This window comes from Ceratina calcarata, unplaced genomic scaffold, assembly GCF_001652005.2.
Source record: "Ceratina calcarata isolate Rehan_Ccalc_2016 unplaced genomic scaffold, ASM165200v1 scaffold120.2, whole genome shotgun sequence".
Lineage (NCBI taxonomy): Eukaryota > Metazoa > Arthropoda > Insecta > Hymenoptera > Apidae > Ceratina > Ceratina calcarata.
In genome coordinates this window covers 205,825-224,766 of record NW_017132980.1, presented here as the reverse complement: position 1 = coordinate 224,766, position 18,942 = coordinate 205,825, and the positions used below count along the sequence as shown (strand labels likewise).

Below are 18,942 nucleotides of genomic sequence, written 5' to 3'. Positions count from 1 at the left end.
GAACGGCAGTATAGCAATTTAAAAATATCCAACTGCGCCGTTCCATTCTCGATGAACATACAATTTACGTCCCTCGTGCAAGAGTAATAAAAATTCATAAGTCGCGCAACCCTAATTTGCTCCGTGCACGAACTCGCCTCATCGATCACCTAAAAAGGAACCCTGCTTGTGTTATCAATGCAGCGATCTTTGAGTTACGAGCTTGACTACAAGATTTTGAGTCTAACAACTCGTTTCGAATGCACAAAATCATGAATTTGATGCATGCACTCGGACATTTTCTACACTAATGTTCTCGATTCAATCTGAGAAATACAGATTCATCGTTATTATATTTTCTATAGATACAACACTTCTGTAAATTCTTCTGTAATTTATTTATCAGACATAAAATATAAATTTAATCAAACGTCTTTTAAACTATTTCCATAAATGTTTTATTTTACTTAAATAATTGTCTGCGATTTACGAAACGGTGATACGAGTCGTTAGCAGCTGTCGTGAGAGCTCGATTAATCGTTGTTCCGGGGGCGATATGGTAACCCTGGCACCCTAAATTCGTGAAGATCGATCGGAAGCCGAAGTTCCGCTCTTAATTACCAACTTTTCTTCTCCGTCCGTACATCCCCTCGCCCACCTCGCTTTAATTAGCGACGGGCTAAACTGGACGCCCTGTGTATATATTCGTGGACGCTAATTAAAAATCCCGGATAAGCCGAGACCGGAACTCGGCTTTTTCTTGTCCACTTAATGACATTTTTAGAAGAGCGATCAGGGGTTCGTGTATGATATGTACACCGATTTATTTTTGAGCCACTTGCTTTTATTACATGATTTAAGGGCTGGACTAAAGAAGTTCAATTTGACATTTTCAAGTGGGAATTAATATAGAATGTTGAAGTACGTGCATTCAATTCCTGATCTTGGGGTTGAATTAAACAACTGCTTATTTATTTTTTATATCTGTTAAATAATTCTTGTGTTTCTTGAACGATTTGATTTATATATATATTTGTGTTAAATTATTATTCTACTCGCACGCACGATGTCCTAACAAATCAACCGGCAAGGTGTGTGCCAAGCCTCTGGTTAACAGAGTCGAGGTTGATAGAGAATAGTGCGAGTCCTCGAGATTACTGTTATTTACAACCGGGAACGAGATAGGCTGTCCCATAAAAATTGACATTCAAACGGGTGAATGGCTGTCTATAAATTTTAACCGAAGGAACGAAAGTTTGACAGCCGGGTTAACTTGTTGCACCGTTCAGCTGGTAAATTTTCTTCGACATTGTATATCAGGTTACTAGTCCTGGCATATGGTTAAATATAATTGTGTACACTTAGTCTGAAAAATTTCGTTTAACGAAATTAGTTCTACATGAAATCCGACAAATTGAATAGAGACAAAAATGCATTGAATAAATGTATACATGAAATCTAATAAATTGAATACATGCAAAATAGGATTAATAAAGGGATGATAAAATACAATCGATATAAGGATGTCAGCAAGTATTAAAGTTTTGACAAGCTTTTCATGTAAAATGACGAGTTGCAGGAATACAGAAGGGCAACAATTTCTATTGTAGTACGCCTCCGTGGCGTCCACCCACGATCGTCACCACGAATCAAACAAGGTAGGAAAAAAGCGTTCTATTTAAAATTCGCACTCTTGCGGAGTGCAAACTGGCAATCCCTACCCACGGTACGGCTTGGTATTTTCAAAAATAGCAGACCAGCACGGCAACAGCGTGTGTCGCGGACTCGGTTCAGTCATTCAACGTTGCGCAGGGGCGTTCGAATAGAAAATAATCGAGGGCTCGGTCCTTGAGCCTGGAAAGAAATTAATACGACCTACACCTGACGAAAAAGTTTCCGATTACTACACTAATATAAAAAATATTCAGCAGAAACGTTTAAATAAAATAAAAATATAATAACTATTAATCTATACGTTTCATCGCGGTGTTGCACAGCTTCATATAATAGTATCCCCATTAACTATAATTTAACTATATATTAAATACTGCATCTTACAATTGAATATATGTATTTCATTTATTTATTTCACTTATTTTTGATCAGTTTGTAGTCAGAGATAGTATAAGCACCCCGGTTCTTTTACAAGGGATTGCTGATTGCTCGTCCATGGCGTGAGCCGCATCGTAATGTTGCGTATCGATCCATCGAAATGCATGAGTAAGAATGCAACAACGCACCGAATTTACAAGCGGCAACAGTTTTTTATCTACACGCCGCTGTCCAAGTATTCGATTAAAAAAAGAATTAATCAGAAGAACGAAACTGATTGAAACGATAATTGGAATTCTCGAAAGGTGTGAATCAATTGGAGATATACAATAATACATATAAGATAATAAAGGCATTTCAACTTGAATAATAATCGATCTTGGATAATCGCTGGGAATATAAAAAGTCTTAAATCCCAAGGATTCTTTATAAGGTATACAATACTCTGTACATCTTAATTCAAGGTTTAACATCTTTCCTTTTCTACATTTGCAATTGTAATTCGGAGACGCAATCAACTTAATTGTGATCCCTGTTTCATACCCGGAAACTCTCATCTTGTGTACTTAATCGCGCCCCTTAGAAAACGTAGAGTACAGTACAATTTAGGTACAATAGGAATATAAAAATGAATCAATTAAAATTGAGACGAAGAAGAAAATACGTTTTGTGTAAAATATCTCGTGCTACTGTTAGACGTCTGATTTTATCCAGAAAAATCATGAGGAGCTCGTTTTAAAATGGACATTTTAAGCTACGTTCATTTATTGAAAGTTCGCTGAAAGAAAGCAAACGGGAACGTACCAAAACATCGATAGGTATTTTCTCAGGCGTCTTGGAGAGGAAGATAACGGAGACGATGTATGCCACCGCGGTGCAGAAGGCGAGTAGCACGCAGAGGGACAACCTGAGCGGCAGGGTGGCGAACAGGAGGTAGAGCAGGAGGAGCAGCCAGCCCAGTCCGTCCCTAGGCGTGACCCCGTTGGACTTGAGGAACAGCTGAGCGATGAGGTGTACAGAGGACAGCTTCCAGGCCACGTGAGGTATCACGGACCAGAGTACGTCCTTCGCCTTGGGGTTGCGCTCGGCCCAGGCCAACAGGCCCAGATTCATGCCTAGGCAGACCGCCGTCAGACCGCAGGCAGGCGGCTCCTGGCCCGGCATTGCGAGGGTGTGAGCTCCATAGAGCAACGCCGAGAACAGGAAGTACTCGAGGCCGCCCCGGCGCTGCTGGAGGGAGGAGGCGCGATAGAGCGACTCTAGCTTAGTGCTGCTAAATCTCGTACGCAGCAGGTTCGATGGCCTCCCCGCGCTCAGGTACGAATCCTCGTTCGAGGTCTCTTGTCTCCGTAACATGACTCTCTCTCTCTCTCGCTCTCGCTCTCTCTCTCTCTCTCTCTCTCTCTCTCTCTCTCTTTGTTGCCTTCACATTACTCCGTGAACCGCGCGGGTTAAATCAAGGAATCGAACGTCGAACAGGTTCGCAGACCGGAGCGTTGGAGGAACATTTCAAGCTGAAACTGTTTTCGTTGTTGTTCCTGTGGAAGAGGTACTCTGTTCCTGGACGACGTCGAACGGTGCGGTCGCAGGTACGTAGCTCCACCCTCGTGGCCTCAGGACACACACGCCTCGTTTAGCACTCTCACGCACTCTCACACACACGGCGGTTTACTCGGGATGCAGCTGCACCCGCGCGCGGGGTACTGGCCGGGTTACTACTGCCGGCGCTCACTCAGGGAAGCGCACACTCTCTCCCACCGCCTCCTCGTTCGCCACCTCGTCCTCGTTATCCCAGGCTTGCGCCATGCGAATCCCGACCAGCTACGAACGAGCCGGTCGATATTCAACCACCGAGTCCAAAGCCAGGCCCTATCTGCGCCCGCACTCTGCCCTACCTACGCGTGTAACCACCGACCTAGGTGCACCCTTCGTTTTTACGACCGCATCCCTCTCTACCCGATCCTTGAAGCTGCTGACCAGTTTTCTCCAAGGATCAGACGTTCCCTTATGCACCTGGCCTTCGGGTCATTGAACCTTTTTTCTCACGACTGCACTATAAATTTTATGGATCTGTGTCGAAATATAGCAGAAACGAATTTAGAATATAACTAAAATGTCAGGGAAGGACGATCAGTCTTCTTCATTCTGCATGATTAATTATTTTTCAATAATTGAATCGATTGAATTGTCAAAACCGAAACTATTCTTAGAGGATTCACAATACTTATTTCTATACTTACTGTGGATTCTATGCATTTAGAGAATGCGCAATGTATGATGCGTAAGAATATACGAAATATCGAAAGCTGAGCGCATGTTGCAGTAAAACCGATTAAACGCGTTTCTTTAAGTAATATCCGAATTGTTTTACTTTGCATAAAACTCCAAAGTCTACTTATTTCACTTTTGTCCTTCGCAGGAAAATGAATCTCCGATCCAATCTACCGACACTTCGTTTCCCAGGAAATTGAATGTCGATTTTTGTCGGGTCGTTAATTTCGCGTGATAAAAAAAGAAGGGTACAACGTTTCCTTAGAATGTTTAATCAATGCTCTAGTTCTAAAACTGTAGAAATATTGTCGAAATACAAAAGTATAATATATACGGAACGTGTGCAGGGATGAAAACAAATTCAGTATAAAATGCATGCGTCAACAACCAGGGATGATTAACAGTACAAAAAATATGCGTTCATAGAAAATATCGATCTGTCCGTGAAAATTCGATTCACTTTGAACAATGCAAAATTAAATCCTGAAATGAAAAATTATTGTTACCTTTTTATACATATCGTGCCAATAATTTCAGGATTCGGTATGCACCCTCCAGACCTAAGGTGTCGTTTAATATTTTTTACTTGCATGAAATTCAGTATTAATTTGAAACAAAGTGAATCATTTATTTTCACCTTTGGATCGACGTATCCTCGAGTTTGAAAATGAACGTTCGCTGAAGTCAGCGTCGTCAGTGATCGAATTCTAAAATCGCGAAGAAATTCAGTCTTCGGCCGTCTCGTCCAGCTGTTTCTGAATCTCTTCAGGGATGATGTAACCGATCTGGTTCATCTCTTTGACGATTTTGTGCACCTTGCTGAGACTGTCGATCCACTTGTAGTAGGGAAGCTCGTCTCTGGTACCGCCGTACCTCTTGGGTAAACGTGAGGGCGATATGTGCTTGTGTAGACTCTCCATGTTGCTACCGTGAAAGAAGATCCTCTTCTGCATCCGTACGTCCAGGAACGGCTTGAACACTGCGAACATCACGTCGAACACCCACGACTGATGGAGGATGTGTATCGCGTGGGTTTTCATGGGGAACGCCGTTACCATTAGTGCTATCACCATATTGGCCACCTACAACGATTCACAATTACGTTTAACCCTTGACAGTCACGTTCATCATTAAAAAGATTAAAGAATTTTTAATATTATTTTTTCTCTACACTTGAAGAAGGTCTAAAATGTTTTTATTAAAATTCTTATTCAAAGGACTAGTTACAACTACTTGCAATTGATCTTTTGTTAGGAGACATCGTTAAGAATAAATAGTAGATCCACTGAAAGAGATAAAAATGACTGGTTTTTAATAATAAATGACCCACTATCGATCGACCACACTAATAGAATTTAATAGAAGATCGAAATCTCCTGTTACTTAATAACGGTTAAATATTCTTAAGCTTCCTGACTCTAATTGAGGGTTCAGGGGTTAAATATTTTTAGCTGGCAACTTCTTGCTAAGCCGACCCACGAGTAATCCTTTCTTAATGATTTCTCCCGGTTAACTCGACCGCGATTATGGAAAAGAGTAAAGATGAGATATCGTTAATTGGACATTTATAACGAAATATATGTATCAAAAATCACGAAATTAAAAAATTATTCCCTAACAATGATTAGTGTTCTAATTCAAGAAGTACTAGATTTTTTTATCAAAGTGTAGCAGCATTCTTGTCATCAGACAGTTTCAAATGAATGCTGCGTGTAACTAGCAAATGTGATTATTTTTAATTAATGATCTGTCGAGACACACGGAAGAAAGTTAAAGGAATCAGGACCGGGGTTGATTGTCCAAGTTTGAAGGACGGACCATTAACATCGGGCAGCCATTCGGGATGAATAAACGTAATAGTAGACGAAACGGGGGAGACTATTAGTTTCAAGGCCGTTATAGATGGTTCAAGTTTCAAGAACGCTGAAAGTGGATCGACGTACGGGTGGCTAAGATCTCGCTAAGATAAATTACAAAGCTCCACGGGATTTCATTCGATCAAATTCCGGGAGCGAATTTTTGCACCTTTCTACTGGCATACATATAAATCAATGTCTCAGTTAATTATTATATCTAAAATTGATAATACAATGGCATATTGATTAATGAACGACATTACGTAATGAATGACCTTAATTACAATTGACGAGCTATGCTGATTAAAAAAGAAAATGAACTAGTTTCTGTGACACTTAATGAGTCAGACTGTCTCATATTTATAAGAGGCCTAAAAGTATTATGTTATTTCCAATTAATAGAAGAATATACTAAATATGTAACAAATTTTAAGTAGTGTCTTATAATTTTTGTATTACTATTGTATTCGTTATTTATAATAATTATAACAAGAAACAGTTACTTTAGTAAATTTTCTAATACGTAAAAGATTTTATATAATACCTGAGGGGTGATGGTCCACGCGTGTGAAATCGTGATGCCCTCCAAATCGAACAGAACCACCCCACCGAAAATTTGCGCTCTCGGTTCCAATACTCCTAATTCGAGGACAATAACAGTGGCCTTAAAAATCTCTTCTACAGAATATTTCCTTGGGTCCCAATTGCCCAGTCGATAGATCATTATCCTCCGCCCGCATTCAGTCCTGTAAGCCGGAACTGTCATCACGTCGTCCTCACCGATATGCTTCATCTCCAAAGGATTTACGTCCTGGTGGATTTCCGGGTGTTCCTCTTTGAAGTTGTAGTAATTCACGATCTAACGAAAGATCCCTTGAGAAAAAAGGGGCTGATTTTTGGCCTTGTTAATTTTTAAGCCTACGCATACTACGGCGTGTTTATATTACAGTGATTCAAAGAATTTTTTTGGAATTCTTCATGGCAGGATACCATCACCAATAATATTTGTTCAACAACAGATATTGTGTTAAATAAAGGAAAATGATTAATTATAATTAACAGACTGTAAATTTTATGAATTTGTAGGAGACACTATATGGTGAATATATTATTACCAGATAAATGCATGTATAATAAAGAGTCATAATGATTAAAGGATTAAAGCTAATTTTTAAATTTCTTTCTTGAAATTAATACTGTAGAAGCTTTGTTTGATATAGAAATATGCAATGCTGAAGACGCTTCAAAGGAGTGTACTGTTTTTAATTCAGAGAGAGATTCTCAACTCAATTATTCAAACTGTTTTGTAGGTTGCATAGGGTAAATATTAAAGCGTCCCGGGAACGCAATCAACTCCGTTAATGACGGAGTCGGTAGCGACACGCGAAATTGCGACCGCGACCGCGAGAAACGCGAAATCCGTTTTCGCGTTAACGAGCACCCTTTCGCGACACGATTCCAACCGGGAAATTTTATTGTCAGCTAGCCGTCAGTTACTTAACCGAAAATTATCCTGCAGCTGCACTATAAAAGAAGACTGCATCCGATTGGTTCTAGTACCGGTTTATTCGATTTCAATCTTGATGACAGATTGTAAGAGCTCTGATAAGTTGCTCTCTTTCTCATGTACAATCCAGTTCATAGACTTGAACGTCAGAGATTATTTTAATTGAAAGATTACAGGGAATCATTGAATAAATTATATGTATAATAAATCATGGATACTTTCGATGAAATTGTAACAATTAGAAAATTGTTTAAAATAAGCATTTATAAAGAACATTGTATGATTTTAATACAGGAAAATTTGTCAGGAGAATAAATTGCAAGCAAGGTTTAAATAATTCAACTATAACACCGTTTATGATTAGACTACAAATTCGATACATTCATAAGGAATGTATAAAGAGAAAGATTAGACCTGATAATGGATTTGAAGTTCAATGCGTACAGGAGTTACTGTTGAATAAAAGGCTCCAATCCTCTCGAATATTTTCAATCGGACTGAAATAGCTAGTCACCGGTTAGTTTGCCTTGGCATACTTGTGCAACTATTGCAAGTGGACTCGGTTTACAAATCATACGCTACACAAGCATTTTATCTTCGCAGCTGACAAACGTTAAATCAATACGCGACGCTAATTGCGTGACGAGTTAGAATAAAACTACTTTATGAAAATTGTAAACGCGATAATATGTATAACTTACCAGTTGATGTGCCTTGTTCACGTTGAAATACTTGTTTCTCAAAAATCTGATCAGGAAGTCATCGTCCATTCTATGTGGCAAGCATTCTCCTTTCTCTGTTAACATTAATTCAACAATTAATAATTTGTTTCCTTAAAATTAAACATTGTAGAGCACAACAAGGAGCACTTTCAAATCTCAAGATAATCTCAAGCGTAATCTAAGATGGTAGAATCAATTGAATACACAAATGTCTCGCCATTTATAATGTCACTGAACAATACTATAAACTCCCCTATTAAGTTCTATACGGATTACCATAAATCATGTCCCTGAGCTCCTCAAGACTCTTGCACTTCACGTCCTCGGTCTCTCCTAACTCTCTTCTAGCGTACTCCATCACTTCCGGCGAAGGTTCACTGAGATCCAAGCACACCTGCTCGTCGTCCAACTCATCGTCCACGTCGTCGTTGAGCTCCGGCATTTCTTTCACGTCCTCCGCATCGGTCCTACCGTTCTTCAGCGAGTCCTCGCAAGGACGTTTTCGATCCTCCTTCAGGATCGGATCACCGACACCACTGTTCTTCTCCTGCGGCATCACGCGTGTCACCAATGATATTCGCTTTCAAGTTTCTCGTAACGCACTCGTCAACAAACGTAAATGACTGACAATTTGACTGATTCACTAACGAACAGGATAACCTTTGAACTAATCACTGACAGGCAACGACAGTCGATCAGAATTTGCGACGAGCTTTCGACTTTCAAATGAATTCCGCAATTCGAGCCGCCTGCGGTTGGACACGATAAGACCTAACGCGGTACACGTTTTGATTTTGTTTGGCAAAATGCACGCGACGGTCTCCGGTTATAAATACTTGGAACGTAGATAAAGAGAGGCTGCGGTATAAATATGTGTACATACGATGACTAATCGTTAGTCGCAGGAAAAACTAATATAAAATTGCAATGAAGCGTGCATCATCTTAAAACGGTGTTACCTGCTAGGCAATCAAATTGTAATAGAATATAATTCAAGTGGATACCGATCGAAGTATGGAAATTTCCAATAAATCATTCTAATCTTGTTATATTATGTGACAGTAAAAAAGAAACAGTGAGTGTATACGTATTTCTCATCTACCAATACATCTCAACACTTGTTAAAATTGTATGCAATCTGTGACGTACATTTAATAACTAGTTTTCATAGAAAACTGATGAAATAAACATTTGCATCTACATATTTTATAATACTGACTCGTAATGTTGAATAACAAAGTTATTTATTGATACTGTTTACTCCTCTACTGTTTTTAAAAGGTATCAGTCAGAGCTACAATGAAATTCATGTTTTACATATAGACTAACGTCCTCTTTTTTATCCGACATTAAACACAGCCACAGTAATGACACTATCTACATTCTACGTTTTTTACTCGGTTATCTGACTGCGCACAACGTGATACATAGTTCACGTGACGCGAACGAACTATCCTTCCGGTTCACGCGAAGCAAAACGTTGCAACCGTTCGCTTTGTCCTACACAATGCGACTTTCTCTTTTAAAGATACACAAGGCCAGTGGCTGATTCACCCATCTACAATTTTTCCCATGGAATCCAGGAGTTCAAGCACTTATGAAATATTTTACTGCACAGGATTATGAAAGATTTTAGGCAACGTTTCAAATATAAGATTTAAATTAATAGATATTGTCAGAAGAGATTTATTGAACACTTATTGAAACATGTTTTATCAAAGAATCACAAGATTATTGAAGTGAAAATTCGGAATACTGTCTGAATGTTTGTTCGATTGTTCAAGCGAGTTTTGCTGAGATTGGCAGGTATTATGAGAGATTGAATACTACTGAGTGCTCAGCGATGCCGGTCTCTGATGCAACTGCGGTTGGGCCCAGTAGAGACCTGGTTGCATCGACTCGAAATCCACCTTGGTTTTCCCTCTTACCTGCGGTCTTTGCGAACCTTAGTGTTAGAGGGAACGAGGGTACACAGCCTCTCTCCGTCGTCTCAAGGTTGTTTATTTTTGTCTAAACATGTCTCGATTAATAACAATATCGTAAATATCTGATTCATGAGATCTTGCGAAATTATGAATAATTTATTGCATCGATGAGATTTCGATGGTCAATTAATGTGAATAATCGGACGTGCACGAGATGAATGAAGAGGAACATTCATATAAAATAATGAATTTTATATTAAAAAGTAAATGTCAGAAAGAAGTTATTAAATGGTAAAACCGTGCATAATGTGGACCACGAATCACCTGACAATGACATGCTGTTTAGATAGACGTCAGAACAGCTTACAGTTTACGAGATCCGGTAAAACGGAAGTGGAAAGTCCAAGGACCACAGGATTGCCGAATGAATTCAAAAGACAATTCTCCAATGTAAAAGAGGAGAAGAAATATTAATAAAATTAAATAAAATTCAAAATCCTGTGAATTAATCGAGATTCTTTAAACGAGTTCTGTGTATTAATTATATCAATAAAGGACGGAAGTAATTATATCATCAAATGTTGCGCTGACAATTTTCTATCTTCTGAACGTTAGTTCAGAATAAAAATGACTACTGACACGTGTCGGTTCTGTTTAAACGGTGAAACAGTCGAATAAAGTAAACACGTCTGCGTTAGAATCGCATCAAATCGAACGATTGGCTATCGTTGCCAGCCACGCCAACGCTGTAGTACTGTTACCAAACGCTACTATTATTGTTCTATTACGAAATGTGTCATGGTCATCCTGTTGCATCTCGATGCTTTCACTAACGACCGCGGCTTTTGTCGTGGGTGCGTTGCGACGCACGTGTTCAACGCTCGAGGAGAAAGTAAAAGGAGAGAATCGACCCGAAAACGTTTCACGAGTTTATACTTCCTCGTTCGAATCATTGCGAACGCTCAACCGGTTTTGTGCAACGCCGATCAATTTACGCGCAATCTGAACCGAGATCTTCAGTCTTGATGTATAAACAGGAGAAGAGTGTATAGAGAAGTGGGCATTGAGTAAATACAAGTTAAAAATGGATAAGAGAGTATGCAGCATTTTCGAGTAAATTTGATTTATATCATTTATTGTCTTGTTTCATTTCACAGAAATAGGAATTAAAACCCAATAGGAAAAATCCTCAGAGCAAAGGTAAAATAAAAATCAAGTCACAGTCAATCAAGTTGGATAATTAAATAATTTTGTCTATTGTTTACATGAATTTGATTCAAACAAAATGAAGAAAGCGTAGAACTAAAAATAGATTGAAATGTCTATTTCTTTCAAAGGTCTCAAATGTGTACTTGATTGCGTCCGTTGATGCAACTGCAGACAGGTGCATATGTAAGAGAGATTCATTATTACTTTCTCTGATGTGGCAGACGCTGCCGTAATACTATCACTCTCGCCACACGTTTTACCAATCAGGGTCACTCTTATTAAGAATATTCCATTCAAATTATTTCTCAGAATTTTTATATTTTAACGACCATGTTTTTATTGTATCAAAAGAAGATAATTATCTAAATTAGTGATTTTATCTGTGAAATATACGGTTTTAGAAATTAAAATTGTCTCTGATGTAATCTCATTTTAAAATAAGGCGATCACAAAAATAAATTTAACTTGTTATTCTAACTACAAATAAGGCGATCACAAAAATAAATTTAACTTGTTATTCTAACTACAGAATATATTATTCTTGTACTTCGATCTCACAAATGCTGTTACGTTGTGTTATAAAAAATTCTCATAAGAACACGAATCATGGAATTATTAAAAAAAGTATAAATGATCCCTGAGAAGCGATACTCACTCGTTAAATAGACAAATCCAGCCTTTGGCCCAATCTTTGAGAAACTGAGAATACGTTCGCGTTTTGGAATTGAGTTAAACCTTTGTGGTAGCGAGTATTTAGTGTATGATGTGGTAAGGTACTCACCCTAGCAAACTGAACTGGTTTCGACTGAGCGCCAAGGACGAGACGCGCGGTTCTGAACACTAGCGCGAACCTTCGTGTACTGTGACTCGCGAATGACGATGGGGAACCGACCGGGCCGGTTTTACGCTCCTTCCGTGGCTGGAAATCCACGAGCGAGAAAGTTGCACACCGATTGTGGCACAATCGGAACGTTGACTTTTAATACACGCTTCCTGGATGACCTGACAACCGCTGAACACCATTCAAAGTAAGTCCTTTATCCGAGACTAAATAGATTCTCTGAACCGTTCGAGAGATTCTAATTAAAAATGATTTAATCAATTATTAAGCGATTTTAATAATGAACATTGAATTTTACGAATTCATGGTAGGGAGATTAATTATTCTTAATTCTCTTCGATAAAAGAATAATAATAATATGTTTTATTTGAATAATTATAAAATATTAAATGGTTGAATTAACGAATTATAAAATATTAAATGGTTGAATTAATGGAATTAACGATGGAATTGTAATTAATGATAACTTTTGATTAATGTTTTAAATCTTATTAGAATTACATAATCATTCTTATCAGTGAACGTCCCTATTTAAATGAAGTCCAAGGTGAACAGGAAATTAGCTGAAAGGGTTTTTTTTCTTGCCCGTCCGTTTTTATTCATCGGACTCGGAGAAGCTAATCTCTAGCCAGAACAGCGCTGATTTAGTTTCAAGGATTGCTCGACGTTTAATGACTGGATAAGCTGCTCGTTGGATCCGTTCGCTTAATGAAGTTTACCTGAGAGGCGAGTTCTGAGAAATTTGAAATTGAGGATCAAGAAACACGACAGCGACGAAAATGAATCTGTAAACAATCTTAGACAGAATGAAATTATTAAAATATCTGTCATCAATTGTAATTAAAATCGATTTAACTGAAACTGTGGTACTGCACTTACTTATTTACAGTCACGCCGTTTCTTATTAATTTCTCTTATTAACGTAACTATCTATGGGTTACGCAATCACTGAGTAAACTCGACTTGTTCAAACATTTGCGTAAATGGCATCTAGAATTGTAAATTATTTATGTACGCATCCTTCGATGGCAAACTAGAGTTCCCCTTATGGTATAATTTACAGACTTTAAAAAGACTAAAATTTTAAAACTATAATTGTTTTAAAAATTCTCTGAACTTCAGTCCAACAAAATACCTGAAACATGAGCTGTCACAAAAAATTATGTTGATATATGTATATTATTTACGTACTTTAGCGAAGAAGAGTTTAAGAAGATTACTTGAGAAACGAATTCCGTGAACTTATGACTCGAGCCAGGGGGAATAAAACTGGTTTCAGTGACCAGCACGATTAGATAACTTTCAAGTAAAAAATTGTGCTCACAAGGCAGCACGTTAGAACCTGTTTACCAAGAAATCGTAGTCCCTAAAATGTATGAGCCACTTTACCCAGAGTCATTGACCAGAAAGCGCGGGAAAGGTGAAGCAATTGGTTGTTGTCGGACGTGTGCGTGTGTGAATGGCCTCCGAATTAAACGATTAATCACCTGTTATATAAATTTCACCATGTACTTACGTACTGTACATATATCGCTCGGTGGATTCACGTCGAATGGCCACGACGCTTTAGAAAGGGAAATCGTAAAATTTATCTGTAGTCGGAAGCCTCATCGACGTGCTACACGTCGGAGGACACGCAGAAAGTAAGAGTTCTACTTTCTGTAAAAGCTGCACGTGTGCATTCACTTTTGTTTTTCTTCTCGATAATTTGGCTCCCACCAGTTTTTACAGTTTCACGCATATAGTCACGTTTTCAATATCATCGTTCTCTAAATTATCTCAGTTCTTTAGTCATTCTAAATTTATTGCATATTTTGTGATGATTTATTACAAGTCATGATTCGTGATCTTCTCAATGCTCTGAGAATTATTAAAGTAGTAGGAACAAGTATAGAGAAATCGAATCCTGTCATAAAGATTATGACAAATATTTCTTATGACATTTTGTATTCGACTTTCTAATTAAACTTTGTCTGAGTTATTCGAAGAAAAAATAAGATTCATGGACAAGGATGAATAATTGCCAAACGTTAGTCTCATATACTCGACTCGTTACTGTCCTTCGGAACATCTTTAAACAGGGGGTCGAGGTTTATTCACTAGTAACAAGTCTTGTTTCTAAAAACTAACTTCTACTGATTCTAGATAAAATTCTAACTGTACCTCATCATAAAAACCAACAACGTAATTCAAGTTTTACAACGAGCCTCGTTACCAAAACGTGTCTTCAATGTTTCCATCCTTTCTTAATTAGAATAGGAAAACGTGTGCCAAAAATCTGTCTACTCTTATTGTTAAAGTTAAAAGAAAAGAAATATTTCTTATAGACTTAATCAGTAAATTGATGGCTATTAAAAATTATGTAAACATGATTTGTGCTACACGTAATAAGATAAATGATCTTCACATTATATGTGATTTACACGTGGTTACGTTTTTATCGAACGTTACTTGCTAAAGTAAGTAGTCTTAAAATCGAATGTAATAAACAAAACGAGTTAGATTTGCATCTAAACGGTGACGATATTTGTCACTATTTCCATAGTTAAGAATAATCGCAGTCGTGTCCAGCCGCAAACATCGTTTCTATACTAATTGTAAGAGCCTTCGAAGTACGTATAACGCTGTGCGTGTGCGACTTACATGTCTTTTTTCTATCATCACGCACACGTTTTCATGAAGCTCGAAACTGGAAAACTACTAAACTAAACGCGTCGTTCCTTCCTTTTCACGACGACACGGTCACTGAATATGAATGTCCCCAACGAGCTACGTGCTCCTTTGAAACAAACGCCTTTGCCAGCGGAGGAGCTGAAACAATACCGCTGGATGTGTAGGCTTTATGCACAGGCTTAATATAGCATTACTCCCGTTCCCGTTCCAATTTGTCTCGACGTATATTCCAATTAAATAATTAAAATCTAATATAAATCGAATTAACAATAATTACCATATTAAAAATTCAACTTATCTAACAATAGCTCTTCGCAACACGTTAAAAACTTTGCATACTGTTCATGCATTATGTACAGACTTTAAGGTTTGTAAATATGCATCAGTCTGATATTGTACTATTAATCTTCAAAGTTTTGCTGCAAAACAAATCGACTATTATCTGAATTTTGTAAAAAAATCCTTTCATGTACATACACATAATATACGCATAAACACAATGAAAAATAGATTGTGAATAAAAAATACATCGTCATTCCGTTCTAAGTATTTCGTTACCGTTCCTTTTTCTTCGGAACTATTAACATAATTTTATATTAGCGTCAGAGATCGAACTGAACTTTACACCGAGAACTAACCGCGGATTTGTTCTCACTTGACGTACAGGGCGTCCTCGAATTAATGTTCATCATTTTTTCGGCGAATTTCCATAAATTAATTTTTTCAACGTGATCAATTTAGAGAACGTTTTTCGTCATCGAGGATTAAGTATGTAACGATCATTTCTCATTGTAATCGATATGTTTACGTCTAGAGTCAAGGCAATTACCGAGTCGATTAATCTTCTATCAAACGAATTAAGACAAATTTTTTTTAATAATACACAGTTTAAATGTCGTCTTGTACAATCCTTTGCTTGATATTGGTTCTATCGAAAATAAATTTCCTTTTAAAAAACAATTCTTCAAGAAAATAAAATTTTTTTACTAGACTGCAGATTTTATTGAAAAATTTTGATATACATAAATATAAAAGTTGCATATAATGAACAAAAGTATTAAATGTATAATAATACATATACTATTTTCTCAATTTAAACTTCATTAACATCGGAAATGTTTTACAAATATTACATACCCACTCATTTGACAATTTCTCATCGATTTCACATTCACATCTTACCTTCCAATATCAGTGTCTCCATATGCGCCCACGCATGGTTCACCCACACAATGATAATTCCCCGCGACGTAGGGGAGAGGCGATCGATCACGCACCCCTGACCCACCCCAACAGCGACGACAGTCCCGTTTCCAAGTTCACGTCGATTTTATTTATAATCACCCATAACCCGATCCCGGCCGCACCCTTCGATAAACAAACATCTCTTCCACCCTTAAACGCGATGGCTGATAAACAGGTCGCTCCATTAGTCTCCTGACCGACAAAGATCATTTCGTCTCGATCATCGCTGGATAGATCGATCGATCTAGAGAGGGGGAAAGAACCGAGGAGGGAAGAGCCACGATTATCCGACGGTGTCTATAAAGGGGAGGACAGCCTCGTTTATACATCATACATTAACGCGCGACATTTCATTTTGGTTTGACACGTCTCGCATCGTCGATCGCCGCCGCCCGGTCGATCATCCCATTCCTCTTCTGGACTCACAGGCGGACAGCTCTAGCTCGGTGAGTGAATCCTGGTATCAGTGAGTGGGTGGAAAAGTGGATGAACGATTGTGCAGAATGTGTCACGGCAATTTTCTAACGTCAATTATTTGGAAACGCTCGCTACAATTCTCGTAGCGCTATTTGCATTTGAAACATTTTATATGACGTTTGTATTGCGTATTAATCGCTGATTATTGTCGAACAAAGTAATAAATTATATTGTACATAAGATATCATTTTATGTCATTCATTATTACATAAATGTCAAAGTGACGTGTTATAAAAATATCTTTTTATATCTAATTCGTGTAATTAACTATCATTGATGAATAAACGTAATTGTGGTCGACTATTATGAATCGATATATGACTTGGCAACATGTGAACAGTGGAAGTTTCAAAGTGTAACAAAATTAGATTTTAGGTATCAGCAATGGAAGTTGTGAGTGACAGGAGATTCGTGAATGAATGAAATGTTTGTGGATAAACTTTGAATCAAATCCTTTCTGTTCGCCAAAGTAATTTTACTAAAATTAAAAACGTTCTCGCTTAAATATCGCGTATATGTAATTTGTATCTGATGTAATTTATCTATATTAAAGATAAGGATGTCTTGATTAGTAGGTTTATCAAAATATTATCAAAAATATTAATAAAATATTATCAAAAATTATCTTATTTTATCAGGCGTATCGTAATAATGCTTGAATGACTTTACCGCGGCGCCTGTTTTCTCATTCAAAATCCGTCCGTGACATTTTCGCGACGCCTGAATTAACCTTGACCACCGGATGATCGCGATAACTATGCGCTGAAATAAATTAAAACAAAACCGTTTTTTGATTACTATCACGCATGATTTCTCGATTATCTAAATTAAACTAACTTTTGAACATTAGATTTTACATGAAAAAAAAAGCTTATAATTATACGATTTGAGAATCCTGGAATTAATTGTTAATTTATAATCACAATTACGAGTCATCTCAGATGATTGAATTATGCTGTAAGCTTTTTCCTCGATCTTCAATGTATTCGCGTAGTTGCGCGTGCATGCAATCTTCAATCGATTGTAGCGCGACGGAACGGACAACAATCGGAGTTTCGCACTCGACCGAGCGGAAAACGAGGCACGCGTTAATTAAAAAGTTGTAGCAACCGATTCGTCGCGCAATGAAGTTATTAGTCGCACGAGCCTGCCTCTGGACACGTGTCTGATTAAAACATGCTTAGGTCGGCTAAAAATTCTGCAGTCGTGGCGCGATCACTAGAGAATTCCTGTAACTCATTCACAACTAGAGTGATAATTAAATTAAGATGAAACGTACGGTTTTAAAGGAACGTTTAAGTAGATGCTCAATTATCAGGTAAACGGAGTAACTTGTGAATATAATTAAGAAATGACCGTTTACAAGCAAATTCTTTGTGTATGTGATTGTAGAAATATCTAATAATTAATAATAAAATATTATTATTTATAATAATAATAATAAAAGATTATTATTTATAATAATAATAATAAATGATTATTATTTATAATAATTATAATGATTTATGTTATTTATGATAACGATTATCTGTGTTACATAATAATTGGAGTGCACTTACAGCCTGTAATCACTGTTGATGCAAATTCAGCAATAATTTATCATTATTTATGTCAAACATTGCTGACACGTATTAATCATGTAAATTTTATCGAGTCGATGATCCACTGCCGTCTTCCCCTCGCACTTACACCGATTTCCCAACATCACATTTTCACTTCTTTCCAAACAGAAAAAAATGAACACGTAACGTAATTAGGAATCGTGTCGTATTTTGTAATCCGATTCCCGACTGCCTTAAATTGTCAATGCGTCGTTGATGAATCGCGCGAAAACTCGGAAAATCATTTCGCGGCAGAATTGGGTTGGAGTTGAAATGGAAATGGGATTAGCCGATCGAGTGGGAGTCGAACGAGACCCGTTTCGAGGAGATGAATGAGACTCCGAGTCGCAGATAGAAGGGGAAATTGCACTTGAGAAGAATTTCGTTGGGAAATGGACGGGCAGATTGGAGCGCAATAATTAGAATTAGAAAAATTTTATATTGAACCTCGATAAATACCATTATCATATAGTTAGATAATTAATCAATATGAAATTGAATTAATAACCAAAATTTTTCGATGAATGCTATATTAGAAACATGCATAAATTAATGAAATTGAACAGAAGATTTTATTGAAGATC

The 18,942-nt window shown here is 37.5% G+C and overlaps 2 protein-coding genes and 1 long non-coding RNA gene across 4 annotated transcripts in view; all 3 read right to left on the bottom strand.

Moving 5' to 3' along the window:
* Ac3 (adenylate cyclase 3) overlaps positions 1–4,449 on the bottom strand; it is a 20,671-nt gene extending 16,222 nt beyond the window's left edge. Inside the window, exon 1 of the mRNA XM_026814651.1 lies at positions 2,836–4,449. Within this exon, the coding sequence (XP_026670452.1) occupies positions 2,836–3,387 (552 nt within the window). The 5' untranslated portion in view covers positions 3,388–4,449. The remainder of the gene's footprint in view (positions 1–2,835) is intronic.
* Positions 4,450–4,558: 109 nt separating this feature from the next.
* On the bottom strand, positions 4,559–15,038 carry LOC108626089 (alpha-tocopherol transfer protein). Of its 2 annotated transcripts, none has more exons than XM_026814619.1 (5): positions 15,006–15,038; positions 8,664–8,934; positions 8,367–8,461; positions 6,703–7,017; positions 4,559–5,384 (listed from the first exon to the last, which is right to left on the bottom strand). In XM_026814619.1, exons 1-5 carry the CDS (start codon positions 15,021–15,023, stop codon positions 5,028–5,030), a joined length of 1,056 nt encoding a protein of 351 aa, XP_026670420.1. In that variant the 5' UTR covers positions 15,024–15,038; the 3' UTR covers positions 4,559–5,027. The 2 variants fall into 2 exon arrangements, with proteins under 2 accessions (XP_026670420.1, XP_017882024.1); XM_018026535.2 differs by lacking the exon at positions 15,006–15,038 and adding an exon at positions 12,303–12,517.
* On the bottom strand, positions 12,836–14,997 carry LOC113464506 (uncharacterized). The gene is made up of 2 exons (XR_003389360.1): positions 13,242–14,997; positions 12,836–13,158 (listed from the first exon to the last, which is right to left on the bottom strand). It is a non-coding gene; the product is annotated as an uncharacterized LOC113464506 (long non-coding RNA).
* Positions 15,039–18,942: the final 3,904 nt, after the last annotated feature.